At 42.3% G+C, this 17,271-nt stretch overlaps 1 protein-coding gene across 1 annotated transcript in view; it reads left to right on the forward strand.

Moving 5' to 3' along the window:
• Nucleotides 1-2,592: 2,592 nt before the first annotated feature.
• The window catches only part of LOC126408461 (LHFPL tetraspan subfamily member 6 protein), a 48,486-nt gene continuing 33,807 nt past the window's right edge, over nt 2,593-17,271 (forward strand). The window contains exons 1-2 of the mRNA XM_050074020.1: nt 2,593-2,908; nt 3,853-4,370. Coding sequence (XP_049929977.1) covers nt 3,986-4,370 — 385 coding nt within the window. The 5' untranslated portion in view covers nt 2,593-2,908; nt 3,853-3,985. The remainder of the gene's footprint in view (nt 2,909-3,852; nt 4,371-17,271) is intronic.

The raw sequence follows: 17,271 nt of genomic DNA on the forward strand, positions 1-17,271 counted from the left end.
AGGAGAAGCGTACAAGGTTCCGCCCTGCAACGATACAAGGTTCCGGGGTAAACGGGACGCTTTTTATTGAAATATGTTGTTGTTTGTAAGGGAAAGATGCCACCAAGGATTGATGATTGCAATATTGGTAATGACATCAGACAGATATGATATTTCCTCATCTTCACTGTGAGCTTTCTCACTTCTTGGGGAAAGTGTGTCATTGAGCTATGATGTGTATTCCAAGTACAAAATAACACATGCCATATAAAAAGATAATGAGTTTTCAAGGCATATGCTTACAAGGTAGAGCGATGGTGCTCATAAGAGCCTCGTTTAGTCAGTTTATTATCTGAGACAGAGACGGCAACATTTAAAAGATCTCCTGATGAAAGCAAATCCCTACTTCTGTCTTCACACACACACACACACACACACACACACACACACACACACACACACACACACACATTAACATTTATATTGAGAGGAAGAGAGCAGAGAACAATGTGGCGTTCAAGTGCTGTTGGAAATATTCCAATCATTTCAGCAATGAAGTTGGTCTGACCATATCTTGGAATATCTATAATTAGGCTATGCCACTAATGAAATGTGTCATTTTTTTCATCAGAATTGTGAATAGTTAAATTACCTGTATCTGCACATTCATTGGAATAACCAAACTTCTATACATTTCTACAGAATTAAGATAGTGGAATTACTGATAGGATGACCTTGTAGTTAGTGAGGTGATTTCCCAGCTGTACAGGTCAGGCCTTAATAACATGTTAAGTGCATGACAATCAGCCACTTGGCTTATTGGACACCTCAAAAAATCCACCTAAACTTCCTCAGATAGACAGATCTTTCTGCCACGACTAATAAACCACAGATACACATGTTACAGGCCAAATGTTTTTGGGATGATTTATCATCAGTTTAAAAAAGGGCTAAAGGATACTTACATCAGTTACACTGTAACACACTGATAATAAACAGATGGGAGAAAAAAAATCAAGTTACCTGTTACAACCCTGGTGTAAAGTACATAACACTTAAATTTACTTAAGCATTGACTAGTTGTGGGTTTCAACTAGTCAGTAATATTTCTGAGTACTTTTCATATTGTGAAATATTTACTTAGCCTTTATTGTGTCTGCAGCTATTAGAGCCCTTTCAAGACAACATCGCTGAAGTAAATTAATCTCCAGAGACACTAATTGTGGGTCTAAGTTATAGGTGGTGTAATGGTGTAATGAAACACTTTTTTTTTTTTTGGACAGGGCTTGGCCGGCACAGTGATGTAGTGGTTAGCACTGTCGCTTCACAGCAAGTGGGTTCCTGGTTCAATACCAGAAGGAAGTCCTTCTGTGAGTTTGCATGTTCTCCCCATATCAGCGTGGGCTTCCTCCCACAGTCAAAAGGCGGGCAGGTTGGGGATAGGTTAATTGGTGACTCTAAATTGTCCATAGGTGTGAATGTGAGTCTGAATGGTTGTCTGTCTCTAGGTCTCTATGCGACCCTCAAGAGGATAAGCAGTTTCGAAAATGGATGGATGGACAGGGCTTCACACAGTTCTCTTTAAATGTTAATATGTCCTTTTCTAGACCATTGAATTATCTGATTATGCTGCTTAAATATAAACTACTTTTACCAAACATATTCTTTCAGTATTATTTTTTGATCAAGCAAGCACATTCTCAAAATTCTCCAAATGATAACACTTAGTTGCAACTGTCTTAAGATGTTAAATAGCTACAAAGGCAGACTAAACATTAGGGCTGCAACGATTAATCGATGACTAATCGACTATTAAAATAATCAGTGCCTATTTTAGTGGTCGACTAAACGGTTTGAGTCATTTTTAATAGAAAAGTACTGTAAAAGTACCCCAAAATACTCTTATTGCAGCTTCTTACTTTCAAATATTGGTAGCTTTACACACTCTCCCATGATGGTGAACTAAAGCCCTTTGGCATGAGTACGAAAAAAGACATTAGATGACATAATTTTGGGGTTTGGGAGAGATAGACCGCCATTTTTCAACATTTAACACATTTTTCGATAAAATGATTAGTCGACTAATCAAAGAAATAATCAACAGATTAGTCGACAATGAAATGACAATGAATTCAGCATGCAACCAATAAGTAGATAGATAAATAAATAAATGAAGAATAAAAAAAATAAAAACGTAATAATCACTTTAGAATGATGATATACAATATATGTGCTCTGATAGGATCTGTAAAAGCACCTGCTGCGGTTCACTATGAAATTAAGATGTCACCAATTTGAATTTGAGTAACTCAATAACTTGTGAAATCAATGGTTTATTAAAACTAGTATTTATTACCATGTACCAATAGTATACCACACTAGTATTTTCCCTCGGTGACACAGTAACTCAATTGCGGTTCACTAAACATAAGGATTCAGTATGCTATTTCCAAGTCTAGCGGTTTACGAGGCGTCCTTGAATGCAACGAAAGCATGTAGGGAATGATAGTAGCGGTGAGTCCAGCCCCTGGGTGGGGATTTGTGTGATTGATGGTCACCTCCCGAGAGTGTTTCATGGACTCGCCCCCTCCCCTCCCCGCCTCCTTCTCTCTCTGGCTCCCTCTCTCTGAGCAGGAATGTGGAAACCGGAGTCCCACAGTCAGTCAGCGCCGCCTGCACGTTTCTGCACCGAACCGGAGTGAATAACTGATCTTTGCCTCGGATAAATACATTGATGAGAAGGAAGTGATTTGTGAACGGATTCTGCGGACACTTTGTGGATTTACACTGTCAGCTCGAACGCATTTCTTTTCTCTTTTGCTCGACCTAAGAAAAGTTTGCTTTGAGCCCCAACACAGCTGGAGTCAGCAGATGGAAATAACCTCTCAGTGTTCACCGAGCGCACCTTATTCCGGAGCTCTCCCAACATGTAAGCTTTCCCCTCTTTCCTTTTCTTTGCCGTGTTTCCATGATTCACATTCCGACTGGGTGAGCACTGCGATAGCGTGTGCCGTGAGGTCACCCCTAACGAAAATCACTATATGCTCCTGTAGTGGCTGCTCCTGTGGGCACTTCTAGTGGGTGTCCTCAACTACATGTCCAGTTTCCATTGAGTTTGTGGCACTTAATGTATATTTCATGTGTCATTATAGTCCCGTGATGTGCTCCAGACTGCATTGTTTGTAGTTTGCTGTGATGTGTGTGATATATCATAAAGTTTATTTGAGGAATGCTGATGCTGTTATGTATAATGGTCGACATTTTTTTCAAAATAAAGGAGAATTCACAGTAGCCACACTTAATAATACCAGTTACTCCAATAACAGCCTTCCCTTTGGGGTAAACTAGTTGATAATATGCATATTCACTGCTGCCTTAGAGGTGCTGTGAACTAACAGCTAGGATTATTCATCCATCAGATAAATAGGGAGCTGTTCCATGTGAGATAATAAAGTAAAACTCTTTAAAGATGTGGAAAATAACCATTGCCCCCAGCTTATCAAATTTGAGTTGATTATTTATTGGCCTGAGTTTAATCATTGGTGCATTGTGTTTGCTATTATGTATGAATCAAATCCTAATTGGATTGAATATATTAAATTACTTTGCCAATTATTAAACTGTGTCCAGTTTTGTGTCGTCTACTTGTCTGTTTACTTCATAGTTAAGGAAAAGGTCTAACAAACTAATGAGCAATAATGTTCTCTACTTGGTTTCTTTCATATCTGTGTTTATATCTGCACTTATAATGACTGTGGAGAAGGTTTCTGATTTTCAGCTCATTAAGCTGTGACTTTTCATGTTATTCCAAAAGCCAAACACTTGCTCCCTCAGATGACTCAACTGTCTTTTCTGTTTCTCTTCCCCTGACAGGGACCCGGAGTCACTGAGAAGGTGAAGGCTGCTAGTGTTAAATGCTCACTGCAAGGCTTCCCACAAAACAGCGACCGCTCATATAACTGCTGTTAGTTCAGTGACAGTGTGAACCATTTGCAGACTGTTTACCATGGCGTCTAGTCTGACATGTACGGGTGTTATCTGGGCCCTGCTGTCCCTGCTGTGTGCTGCTGCCTCCTGCGTTGGCTTCTTCATGCCCTACTGGCTGCTGGGGACACAGATGGACAAGCCAGTGTCCTTTGGTACGTTCCGGCGCTGCTCCTACCCGGTGAGGGACGAGGAGAAGCAGGCCACGGTGATGCTGGAGCAGTGCGGGCGCTACGCCTCCTTCCACGGCATACCAAGTCTGGAGTGGAGGATCTGCACAGTGGTGACGGGCGTGGGGTGCGGCCTTCTCCTGCTCGTGGCCCTCACAGCTCTCATGGGCTGCTGCATCTCTGACCTCATCTCTCGTACAATTGGCCGTGTGGCTGGTGGCATCCAGTTTGTTGGAGGTGAGTTTTCATTTCTGTGATGTTTGTGTTTGCACCTGCAGTGGGTAGTACGGGTGGTGTGCAGAGCAGGGGCTTTGGTTATGAAGAGATCTGGGGCAATCAAGTTTCGAGCTGTCAGATCACATACTTTTTGATGGTTTACTTTGCATAGGAGGACTACAGATTCTCTATGGCTATGTTCAGACTGCGGGCAACAGTAGCCCAAATTGGATTTTCTCTGCTCATATGGGACTCAGATCTGTTTTTTTTTATTTCATAGCAGTGTGAACAGCACAATGACAGCACAATAATCCTTTTAATTCTGATGTGGGCCACTTTCATATGTGGTCCTGAATCAGATGCAGGTCTGATTTTTATGCAGGGTGACCTTAGTCTGAGCAGTTATTCATTCTACTTTAGATCTACATTCTTGCAGCAGGAGTGTCTCCGCAGAGAGGCCCTGACAGATGTAGTTGAAAGTAGTCCTTGACATCCTGAAATTTTGGATGAAATCTGAAGCTATTCATGTCACAATCCCACCTCTGCTGGCTCCGACTCTGAATCCACATACACCTACGTACAGGAGAAGCAGCCATTGCTCCACAAAAAAGCCATAATTAAATATCTGGCTCTGTTTCTCCTCATCCTTGTGTATCATCTGCTCACAAATTTGCTGGCTTCCACTGCACATCCGCTCACTTGGAAATGAAACCGTAAACATTGACTTCATTGGCCTGCACGTTTAGTGCCATGTGACAGCATGCTGCATGTGACGTCTTTGTCAGTTCAGTCTGGAATCCAATATTGGCAACATTATAAAAATAATGTAAACAACTTAACAAAAAAAAATTGGATCAGAGCAATGAATCCAAATTGGGCACTAAGGTTGGCATTGTGGACGTAGCTTAAGATCTAGACGTTTATGGAGAACTGGGAGGTTTTAATGGTTGTAATTAACATCTCATAAAATCTTGTTTGAGCTCTCAGACAGAAGTGTTGTTCATGAAGAAAGATCCCATTGGGTAGGGAACAAGGAGGAATAGAAATCTTGATAACCATGAAAATTTCACCTCTGGCCAACTTTTCTCTGCCAGAAAAGCTGTTGTTTCCTCAGATACTCAGCTCCACGGAAATGAAAAAGTGTCCCAGTGGGATGTTGATCACGTTACCCAGTTAATGACGTTGGGTCAGTTTACATCTCTTAACTCATGACTGCAGTGACTGGACATTGCTGTATTGGATTGAGTGAATATTTGGATGAATGTTAAAATACTACATTCACAAACTGAATTGTTTGATTGAATTGTCGGTGCCAAAGGTGGGGCATTGGTACTATTTAAGAAAGCTTGGAATGGGCTCACATATAATTTGATGAAGGAAAAAAAACTTTTCATTTTCATAACACCTTCCTGTAATTTACTCTTTCTCTCATGTGCGGCAGATTTTGGCATCAATTTCTATCTTTTGTTTTTAGTTTGACTCATTAAAGATAGGAAATTGAGCTTCATTTGGGCTACCAGTATGCCCAAAATATGTCAGTGTGATTTTCTGCTCCAGTTTTGATTCTGAATGCAACTCTTCAAGTTAAAAAGAAACCCACGCCCTCTCTCTTTGCAAAAATAGAGTCCTTTCCACGCTGCAGCTCTGGCCATGGACATGTCTTTTTGTTTGTTTGTTTGATTACAGTAAGTGGACACGGCTCCGCACGGCACCAGCTTTGTTTACGTGCGCTGTTGGTTTTTGCACGTGTCCTCTCGGGACGTGAGGTCTGAGGGAAGGCTTCCACTGAAGCTGCAAGTTTCTCTGCCCCAGTTTAAGAAGCTGCGGCGCTCCAGCCCTCTCATTAACTCCAAAACGTTTGCGCGCATACTGTGGCTCACCACTCTGCTATTTACAATCCCCATCACTTCAGTTTGGCTTCAAAAAGTGATGTGACAGAAAAGCAGGTTGCAGGCAGATTTGACAGAGCTGCCAGGTCTTTTAGAAGGATAAATCTACTGAGGACCACCACAACGTGCCATGTCCTAGTTCTTAGCTACTTAGGAACATCAGTATTAATGATGTATAATATGGAGGATGATTAAGGTGAAGGCTGGCTGGCTTATTCAGAAATGTGCACTTTTATGTAAGGAGAGCTCCTTTTAAGCTCACAGCAGCCCCATACATACAGTATTACAGCAAGCTGCTATTTTTGGTGATAGGATTAAAAAATCCCTGTCTGTCTTTCTTGCGATTCCTCTCTTTCGTGGACTCACAAATCCAGACACGCATGAATTTCGATGGAGGGAGAGCGAAGGAAGGCGGGGTACAATACAAGGGGCACCGCTCACTTCTTTTTAACTTGAACGCTAGTGAGCCAAAGGGCATATGTCTCAGAGGGGCTAATTGGAAGTGACACAATTGGGAAGCTCAGTGGGCTGCTTCATGTATTGTCTTCAGTCACTTACAAAGAGTGTAGAAAAGTCAAGGCTTGCAGGGTAAATTGGGAGAGAGAAGAAAAAAATACCTGATGATTGAAACATTCTACATTCACTTCTTATTAACCAAGAACCTCGCTGAGAAATAAAAGACCCACAGGGGGAATACCGAAATGTGTGCTGAGAGATATGATCAAATCTCAGCGATTAGCGGGAACGGGGAGAGGGAGTAAATGAGGCGATCAGTTGGTGAGGCAACACATTTGAATTCACCAGATGCAAAGGACCCTCATGGTTCACTGTCTGATGCCGATGCCTTCCTCCTTTTGTGTTTCCTCTGCTCCTGTTGTAGGCCACTAATGAAGAGTGTCTTACCAGAGAGGCCAGGGCCTCCTGGCTGCCACAAGTAAAACATCCACTTTATATCTCCCTGTAATTTATCTCAATCCCATGAAATAGATTAGAGCTGAAAGGATTTATCAGTGCTTTATCTCATTAGCTGCAGCTCAGACTGAAGGAAAACCTTTCAACAATAACAATTATTGTTACTAGTGTTGTTGTTTGCCTCTTGTAATGCTGTTTTCTCACAGCTGACTATGGGCAAGTTGTTCCAGAGCTGGTTAATTGCTAATGGCAAAGGCCCAGATTTCCTCTACAGGCCAGAGAGTTGGAGTCTTAGTATGAGACTATGAGACTGCTCTGGCTCATAAATCAAAGGCCCGTGCGCGCTGTGCTGCTTACATTAAACAACTGCCTTTGCCTTACTTTCTTGTCTTAGTTATGCAGCGGTGCGGACTCCAAACGAGTGTGACACAGACGGGCGGTTCAGACATTAAAAGATTCTTGACTTGGATTTGGTTGTTAGGGATTTTGATCCTCCCCCCACCCACCCTCCTGCAGAGCCCTTCCTCGTCTTTTGGGTGCTTCAAGCAGAGCTGTGCGCAGCAGGAAAGCTATTTAACGTTTGTTTTCCACAAGCATAATATGATACCTTTATGTACCTTTTTACGAACTCTTTCCCCTTGGCACGATGCTTTTAACTTGTGCTTTGGTGTCTTCGCTTATTTCATCTCTTTCCTCACAGCACCTGACAGGTAGTTTTGTTTTGACATTTTGCTATTTGATTGCCTCATGATGACTGACACTTTGACAGGCCCCGCGATTGGATGACGTGTCTGCTCCATCACAATTAAATATTAGGGATAGCAATGGGAGCGTGGGGCCTCACCAAGTCCATTTCTAATGGGCTTTTTATAGTTCTGAAAGACTACTCTCACTTTATAATATTTCTCATATAAAAGTGAGATGCCTGATCTGCTTATGGGACGGTTTGGGAATGTTTTGATATCACACTGCAACAAAACATGAACTGTGACTTTCTCAAATGGCTGTGGTGCAGTCTGAGTTTGAGAAAGAATACCAGCACGCAGCAGTCAGAGTTTGTGTGAACTGTGCTGAAACAGAGACAATAAGGGCTGTGTGCCAAATTTGGAAAACAGAGTGGATAGGAAGAGCAGGTTGGAATGGTTGTCTGTACTAGAGCCAGAGGTAAATTATAAAGGCAAGTCAAAATAGCTATACTTAGATTTTGCACTCTTTGATGTTGTTTCTATATATTATTGTGGAGGTGAAAGTATGTAATTTTTCCTTAGCGATAACCATTCAGTGACAAGAATTTCAAGTGTAGACCCAGTTTGTGTCAGTGACAACTACACCCTGTTGCCCTTTCAAGACAATCAATCAGATAAAACTGCTGTGATCCAAAAAACAAATGAGTCAAAGGTTTATTTGCAGCATTTGAAGCCCAAATAACATCACAAGTGACATTAGGAGAGGCAGTGATAAAGCTTTGTTCCACAACATGTCTGAAATCTCCAAAAAACAATATTGCCTTGACCCGCAAGAATGTCAGCTCGATTGAGATCACTTTAACTCTTGATAAAAATGTCAGGACATATAGCAGCTCAAGGCTAGAGGATAAAGGCCATATTTTATTGAGAAGGTGTTGAACTGCTGCATCCTTGAAACTGAAGGCAACATAACAAGACAAACAATATGATGCATGACAGGCTGTACTTGGCCTTTTTCGGGGGGGTTTGTTGCGGCAGTGAGTATAGGGTGCAAGCAGAGGACTTCATATGAGCTGCTGCTGTTTCAGGGAAGGTGCGGACCTATGAGGTGTAGTGTCCCTTAGGGATTAAAAAAAAAAAGAGAGAGAGAGAGAAAAGTTTGAAACAGCTCAACGCAGCATATTTCACTGCCACAAGGGAAGGTTGAATCCATATAGTCTAATTTTGTCTGTCATTGTTGGGAGAAGTACCAAGAACTCTTTACAGTTTTAGGAGGGAATGTTCAATGCCACTGCTGCTGGATGGGCTAAAAGCATTTATTATTGATTAGAGACATTTAATGTCTATTACATTAAATATTACCCCTGGGTTCTGACAGTCTTTTGATGAAATGAAATGAGAAAAATGTGGGTTTTCACATGCATTTGTGCCTTCTGATGCTCCCATGTGAGCTCTTTCAGAGTGAGATGACAAACTTGTCATTTATTCGTCATACATTTATGTTTTTACCAGTTGCAAAACTTGTGGAATGGATTTTTTTATTCCTTCAAAGCAGAAGTTGCTGAAACTTCAAGGAGAGTTAAAGGAGAAATGGAATTTAATACAAGTAGAAACTGTATTAGGCTGGTTGGTCTGAACAAAAGGACATGTTTGTGGGGGGAAACAATGCGATGCACTGGGCCTAGCCTCCATATTGTGCACAGACTTGTTGGCCGCGCTGGTTGAATACTTCCCACACCAGCCTCGGATGAAGCTGCAGTTGATCTGGACTATCAAATAATTGGCTGTGTTGCCTTTTGGGAAAGCTTCTCCATTTCGTTTTCTGGTTGATTGGCTCTGTTTACACCTCTGTGCCAGCATCTCGTTTACCCACACTTGTGTGGAATGTCAGTAAACGAACAATATGAAGCCACAGAGAGGACACACTTTGCCTCTGTTTTTAAGTGTATGATTCTCCCCTAAGAGTTGGCCTGTAACGCCACATGTAATAAAGTATCCTGGTCATGCGTTGTTCAAGTTAAATTTATCACATCTGCACCACCTCTGTGGCTCAAAGTGTATGTCAAGGGCATGAGCACAAGCGATAAATTTAAAGACGTGTAAATAAATTACAGATGGGCTGCCATTTTGGCTTCCGTAATGTTGCCAAGGGCTATTTGGCACACGAGTGTGTTGTCCTGTTTGAGAGCCATACCAACACAGCCAGGAGCTTTGTCCTTGTGTCGGCTCTGTGAGTTCTTGCCAGCTGGATCCCGCCCAGTCCCAGAATGTGTGCTTCCACTCCCCTCTCACCACGAGCACTCATTTTCAAGAGGTACAACAAAATGAAATCGCATCCACATGAGGAAGGCTTTGGGATGAAGAGCTCATGTTTCCGGGGGAATATTCTGTCTGGATCAGTGTCTCTTGACAGTCATTGTTTAATGGTGTCGGATCACGAGACATTTCCGGGGCGATGGGTAAATACTCCCTGACGCGCTGTGTTATCCTTTTACTTCCAAAAACCTATCTGTATTCCTTCCTCCTCATAGGCCTGCTAGTCTGATGTGATGATGATGGACTACACTGTCTCATCTGCCATGTAGGCATTGCATAAAACTAATGAGATAGCACCAGCCCATATGTTTGAGAGGGGAAAGCCAGGCCTTTTCACTACGGACAAGAGCCTTGTGTAATGGTTTTTAAAACGCTTTCTTGCTCTTCATTGCTTACGTTTCCGGCCACTGATGGTTATAAAGTGGACGTCTCTTCCTCTGAGTTGATTGATCACCTAAAGTGCAGACCACTCTTTGCAACACTGTAATGTGCTTCATTGAGCCTGGCAGCTATTTTTGCTCAAAATACAGTTCCCTAAACCCCCACCAACATTGCCACGAGGGTGTTTGGAGTCGGAGCAGTGAAACGTAGCCTTTGCACCATAGGCAGTCTATTCTCTCAAACGCTCTGGTCTATCTTTCTCCTTCACCCTTCACTCTGTCTCAGGATGAACTCACACCTCGTGTTCTGCCCCCCCTTTTCTAACCTTTCGGGTTATGGTATTATTTCCAGTGATCTCAGTCTTTAACTCTCTATTTCAGGCTTGTTTCACCTTTCCCCTAATTCTGCTTTCTGTCCACCCCTCTGTGTCTTTCCTCTCTCCTTCTCCATCTCCTTCCCTCACTCTCCTCCTCCTCCTTGCAGCGACTGTGCACATTACTGTCTGCTGCAAGCGGGGGGAAAAAAAATAGATTGGGCCAGTACTCAGTGACCCAAAGAGTGGACCTGGGCTCAGCCAGAAAGACAGAAAGCGAGAACGGTTGAAAAAAAAGAGTGAGACAGAAACAGAGAGAAACAGGGCGGAAAGCCCGGCATCAACAGGGATTTAGTTTTGTCAAACAGGAAGTCTGGGGAACCAAAGGACAGACAGAAGGGTTATTTCAGTCTGTTCCCCTGTTAAGTCATTGTTTTCTCTGCCATGGTAGCAGGCGTGCTGCATATCGGGTTGTTTTTGTCACTCGGAACAGAACTGTTCCAGAAAACGTGTCTGGTGTGTCTGCATGCGTGTCTGGCATTAATGCGACCATAAAAACAGAGAGCAGGGGAGCCTGACAGTTGTGGCGGATAAATGAATTCAGTATATAAATTTAGTAGTGCTACTCGTTAATTTGTGAGTAATTTATCAAGCAAAGATATCAAACATTTTCAGCTTCCAGCTACTGAAATGTGAGGATTCTCTTTTATATCATTACAAATAAAAGATCTTTTGTTTTTGGGATGTTAGTTAGACAAAACAAGCACTTTGACTGTGGCCTCTGGGAAATCAGGATTAGCTTTTTTTATTTTTTTTCCAAATGACCCATCAACAAGACTAAGGCTGTGACTGAAATCATTCACTCACTCAATACTCCCTCCGCACTATATAGTAGACTATATACTGAGTAGTGAGTGATTTTGGACACAGCCTAAGAGTCTACAATGCTAGGGACTACATACTAACATTAGCATGCTAACAGGAGCGCCATGACAATAGTAGGAAGCTGATGTTTAGCAGGTATAATGCTTACCATGTTCACCATATTAGTCTAGTTTAGCATGTTAGCATGTTAACGTTTAATGGACATATTAGTTGATGATGAAAAAGTTTCTGTTTTGCTTTGAGCACTCCACATTTTGGCTTTTTTCTGGTCACCTAGAGTTGAAACATGTTCGACTTTGGGTAAAATATCATGGCTGCTCTTCAATGTCATTTTTGACCCAGCCGTCCAGTCACAGTGGAGGAGGGGCGGGACGTATCACAAAGACCAACTGTCACATCTTACATCTTACAGAGTGCTGAACAACAACAACAATGGAGGAGAAATGATTACAGATACACATACAAGCTTCAGTCTTCCTTTCATCCAGATTTAAGGCCTGAGCAAGTACGCTACCTTGTGCCGACATTTTTAGTTTAGCGGATACACCGTATCATAGCAACCAGACACAACCAAAGCTTCTCAGCTAAAAAAACCCCACTGCATCTCCAAAGCGCTCTTATTCTTTTAGCTGGGCATTTTCAGAAGAGCACCTGGCATTAACAGCTGGGAAAAAAATGCTTTGGTGGCCACATGGCCTCATGAAAGTAACACCAGCTATTTTTTTGCCGATGAGAAATTGGTTGGAAAAGAACATATCGACCAACCAAGGACCAACCAACCAGAAAGTGTCAGCCTTACAGGAACCTAATTTATTTCCTCTGTGAAGAGTTTGTTTCCTGAGATGATTACCAAGGATGTTGTTCTCTGCTTTAACAGAAAGGGTGAAGCAGACAGAAAAGTAATTGTTAACACATATCACGTCTTTGCCGCTGACACCTAAAACAGCGAATATGTGTGAATAGATGAATCACCGAGCAGACAGATGCTAAACAGATGGTGGAGGCTCTGCTTCTCTGTATCACTGGTGACACACATTGTGGAGGGCATGTTTGATGTCAGTGCCCTAGCCTGTACTTACAGTGAGCAATACTTTAGTCACAGGTAGGGACACAAGATTAAACCCCTCTCATGCGGTCTAAGCTGTCTTAGTCCTTGTTTCTGTGGCAGATAAAACCCATTGTGTGACTAGAAAACACAAAGAGAGAACAAGGGAAAAAAAAGTGTTTTCCTGAATTTCACCACATGTTATGTCTAATTAGGGATGAAGAAGATGGAAAGCCCACATTTGACCTGTTAGACATCTCTGAGGGAGTCAGGGGCCATGATTCTGCTGAATAAATGAATAAGTATGGATCGGATGGATTGGGTCTGAGCCCTTTGGGATAAAGTAGTTTGCTCAGTATTCATACCCTGTTTTACAGTCTCAGAGGCACCATGCCTTTAACACTACAGTTAATTATACCCTGTTCTTCCTAGTGAGGGGGAATGTGGGGTCAATACTCCTTTTGTGCTGCCTACTCATAGGTCAAATAGCAGGCCAGCAAGGAAATAGAATATGGGCTGAATGTATGGAGACAGATCTGTGAATAAAATGGCAGCGTAGAATAGCCGGGAGAGGAGTCTATTTTTGGTAAAAGAATCCACAGTAATTGCCTGTCTTTAGTTTCTTTACCCTCAAACCATAGATACATTATATTGTAAACTCCCATGTCCCAAAGAGGCAATACCCACTTAAGAATGAGCAATTTTTCTCGTTTTTGCCACTTTGACTCGTGGATGTCTCATTTAATTTAACTCAGTGTGTCAGAGTATCTCCTGCATCTTATCCCTGAAAGGCCAGGAATAGCATTAAGAGCTGCACGAAGAGCCAGAGCTCTCATGGTTGGTAATGTGTGGAAAAGAGTCGCCTCTGTCTTGGGAAGAATTAGATCAGGGTCAGTGTGTAGCTCTGGGAGAGAGGCTTTGCCCCGTCAGTGGGTCACTCAAACCGGGCTGCTAGACAGCGAGGACAGGTGAAGGTGGTGTAAAAAGGCAGCTGAAGATCAGATCAGAGGAGGACAGGGGTCGCCTGTGCACATGCAGTTATCTGTCACGAGTGACCTGCAGTCTGTTAATGACTTGATGAGGGCAGTTGCTTGTGTGAAAGGGAAATGTGCTCTGTAAAGTGTGAATTTCTTGCTTCTTGTGTCTCATTGTGTTAGTTTGAGAGTGCTTGTAGATAAGGCTTCATCCACACTTTCTCATTCACAATGCATAACTATTAATATGTCAATGCCTCAGGTCCACCCTACTCCTGCATTTTGGAACCCTTAAAACAGACCCTTTAAAACACTGCTGACTTTTGAAAACGACAATGCAGACACCCAAGTTTGCCAAGGTCTTGTCATTTTATCTCGGTACACATACTTTTTCTGATTTTTATCCTTATTGTGTGGGTACTCCTTTGTCATTGCCTTGACCTCCTCCAGCGATGGATAATGCTTCCATCACTGCTCTAATATGTTGCCATATTTGCTTTGCAATGACTCCCAATCTGTTCTCTGCCGTCTTGGTCGCCTTATTCTTAAGTGTTAGTTTCAGTAACAGTTCCACCTTGTTGTCAGTCCAAGCAAAGAAATCTCTGGTCTTACTTTTTCCATCTTTATAGTATTTTCTGTAACTAAGCAACCAACCGCAGAGGATCTGCTTACTGTTTATACTGGTGCTATGTATACGTGAAAGGTCATGTGATATATATTTTCAGGCATGTTATTATGGACCGAGATAAGTTTTAAAACCATGCTAAAACAGATAGGCTACCTTTTTTTTTATTTTTTATTTTTTTTTTAAAAACGCTGTTTTTTAAATGAAAATGTATTAGTGAGGATGTGGCCTTAACCTGAATGTGGCTGAGTTTATTAATGTCCTGTGTGCTGAGGCCAGGGCCTGCCTTTGCTGTCTGCCTTAAGTAATGCTGGGAATTTAGGGTAAATATATTCTGTTGCCCCCCTACCCCCCTCTTACCTCCCCATCGTCAGTACCACAACCAGTTTAATTTGAGAGGCTATTAATGAGTGCGCTTGCATGCATTGCACAAAAGAGTGTGTTAGAATTGAATATATTTCACAGCTCTCCTTTTGTTGTCTTTATAAGGGTGGACTGAAATCTATATGATTGTGATTGTGAATGCTAACAGAGTTAGGGATTTTTCCATTATAAATTCAGCTTATATAAATTAGAGGCGGCAAGACCCTTGGGAGAATGAGTGTTAGTGTGTTAAGTGATCAATACAAATAAGTCTCCATTTGAAGCAATGGAATGTGCATTATGCGCTTTTTTGATGCCCCACAGAAACACACCATCAAAGTCACCTTGGCGTAGTAATAGGCAAAATGTCACTCCCGTCATTATCATAAAATGACAACCCTGTAATTGTGCCCCATAAAATTATGTCTCAGGGAAAAAAAAGTGTGCATGCCTCAGTTTTTATAAGGCTGACACAAGCTGAACAATAATCTCCATTTTGCGGCCCATGGCTGTGCTTGTGGAGACTGGGGAGGGTTTAGTGTTTGGGTGGAAGGCGACGCAGTGTGACTCCAGTTTTGCTTTGCTTCCCAGACTCTCATTCCAGCTGGTCAGCAGCAGTTGGGTGGGCTCTCCCCTTATAGGATCTGGTTTCCACAGCAGCAGGGGGTGTAAACCCAAAGCAGAGAGAGAGGGGAGGGAGAGGGAGGGTCAACATTTGGAGAAATCCCCTGAGTCTTCCAGTGGTCAGTGTTCTGTTTCTTAACATAAATAAGTCGAGCTACAAGTTGCCTTTAGATTCGAGAAACAGCACACAATCATTCCGCTGATAGTACAAATGTCTTTTTTTACCCTCCACGAGCAGATTGTAGTCAAGCCTCGACAGTTAACAGCACCTTTTTGACTGGCCTTCATATGAACCCAAACGAGAGAAAATTTCAGTAACAACAGCAAGTCATAAACAAACCCTGGCAAGAAAGAGCTTGAAGTCAGGCATTTACCCTATCTAGCCAGCAGACAAAGGTTTTGAAAGCGCTCTGCAATAAGAGGCCCTGTGATGGGATGCCCGTAAGACAGAGTGTCTGGATGTATTTTGAGGCACTCTGTCCAAAATGCAGCCCTTTGAAAGCATAACACAAGGTCTCTGGAATGCTCAAAGAGAGCTTCATCTCAGAGAGAGCTACAGGAAGCTATAAACAGGACAGAAGACTCAGTGCTCTACCCATATTTGTATGTGTTTATGAAGATCAGCAAGAGCTGATGGCCATATATAGGATTGTTGTGAAGAACAGCTTTGAGCTGTACAGAGCTGTCTAAGGTTTGGAAGCTATTATTAATCTCTATGCAGAAACAATTGTTATGATAAATAAATTGGAAATAAAATAGTGTAGGAGTCCAAATCTGAGGAATATTCTTTGACAAGTTGTGTCAGATGCAGTTTACAAATGGCTGTATGATAGGTGGGGATAATGCTATCAGCGGTGATACCTTATCTCTTTCCTCACGTAAAAAGCAGAGAACATTAGCAAGACAATCTGCCCTCCATGCCCGCTCCGCCTCTTTCGCTGCCGCTTTAATGCACTTTAGTCACATATTCTCTTTTCTGTTTTCTCTTATTTCTTGCTAGACTCGTGTGTATGTTCTCTTTGCTTGAACAGAAACAAAAGTGTCTCTGAAAACTGAAATGAAAAGCTGAGAGTTCTGCCGCTTTCCAAAAGGGAGCACAGGAACAAAGGTACTCTTTGATCCAACAGAGTGACTTTGCTCTCTGCACTAATTCTGGGTCTGGACCAGGCTGAGCCCCCTGGTGTTGTTCTTCCAGGCCTGACAAGCCAACTACACCCAGTTCCTGGCCCATGGGCTCGCTGGGGGTCCCCATGGCAACAGCAACCTGGCTCTAACTAGTTACACCAGAATATTATAGGAAGTTTTCCTGGGAGTGATTTAGAGTCATACTGTGACCGAACCCAGGGCTTTTTAATCACATATTCCAGCTATTGCTTGAGCTGGTTCACGAGTTGAAGTCTCTAGCGGGAGATGGTGTGGATGAATCGAAATAATTAAATATGACTTATTCTCTGGCTTTATAGACTCACCAACATAATGAAAACACCAATCTTCAGTGTATAGCTCCAAGATAATACCAACTCCGTATGCTATAATTTGTATGCTTTGTGTCGTGGCGTTCATTTTAAATAAATCGTCGCAAGACAAAGTAATCTAAATCCATTCAAAAGTGAAAATGGGATCAAATTAATGTTTTTTTTCTGGCAGTGTCTGAGCTGTTCTAGTATCCAACATCTGAAAAAACTATTGATTTTTGTTATGAAACACATGAACCTCATTACAGTCCCCACACCCAAGTGTCATAGCATGTAAGCATCATTACACGGGAAAATTGGAAGGAAACCAGAAGGCTTTTATCAGACACAACTAAAGACAAGTGTGTCACCTGTTAAGGTGAAGCCGAATGGAGGCTTTGTAATTACAGAGTGATTATATGTGGAGCCAAGCCCTTGGGAGGTGAAGCGTACTG

This window comes from Epinephelus moara, chromosome 2, assembly GCF_006386435.1.
Source record: "Epinephelus moara isolate mb chromosome 2, YSFRI_EMoa_1.0, whole genome shotgun sequence".
NCBI lineage: Eukaryota > Metazoa > Chordata > Actinopteri > Perciformes > Serranidae > Epinephelus > Epinephelus moara.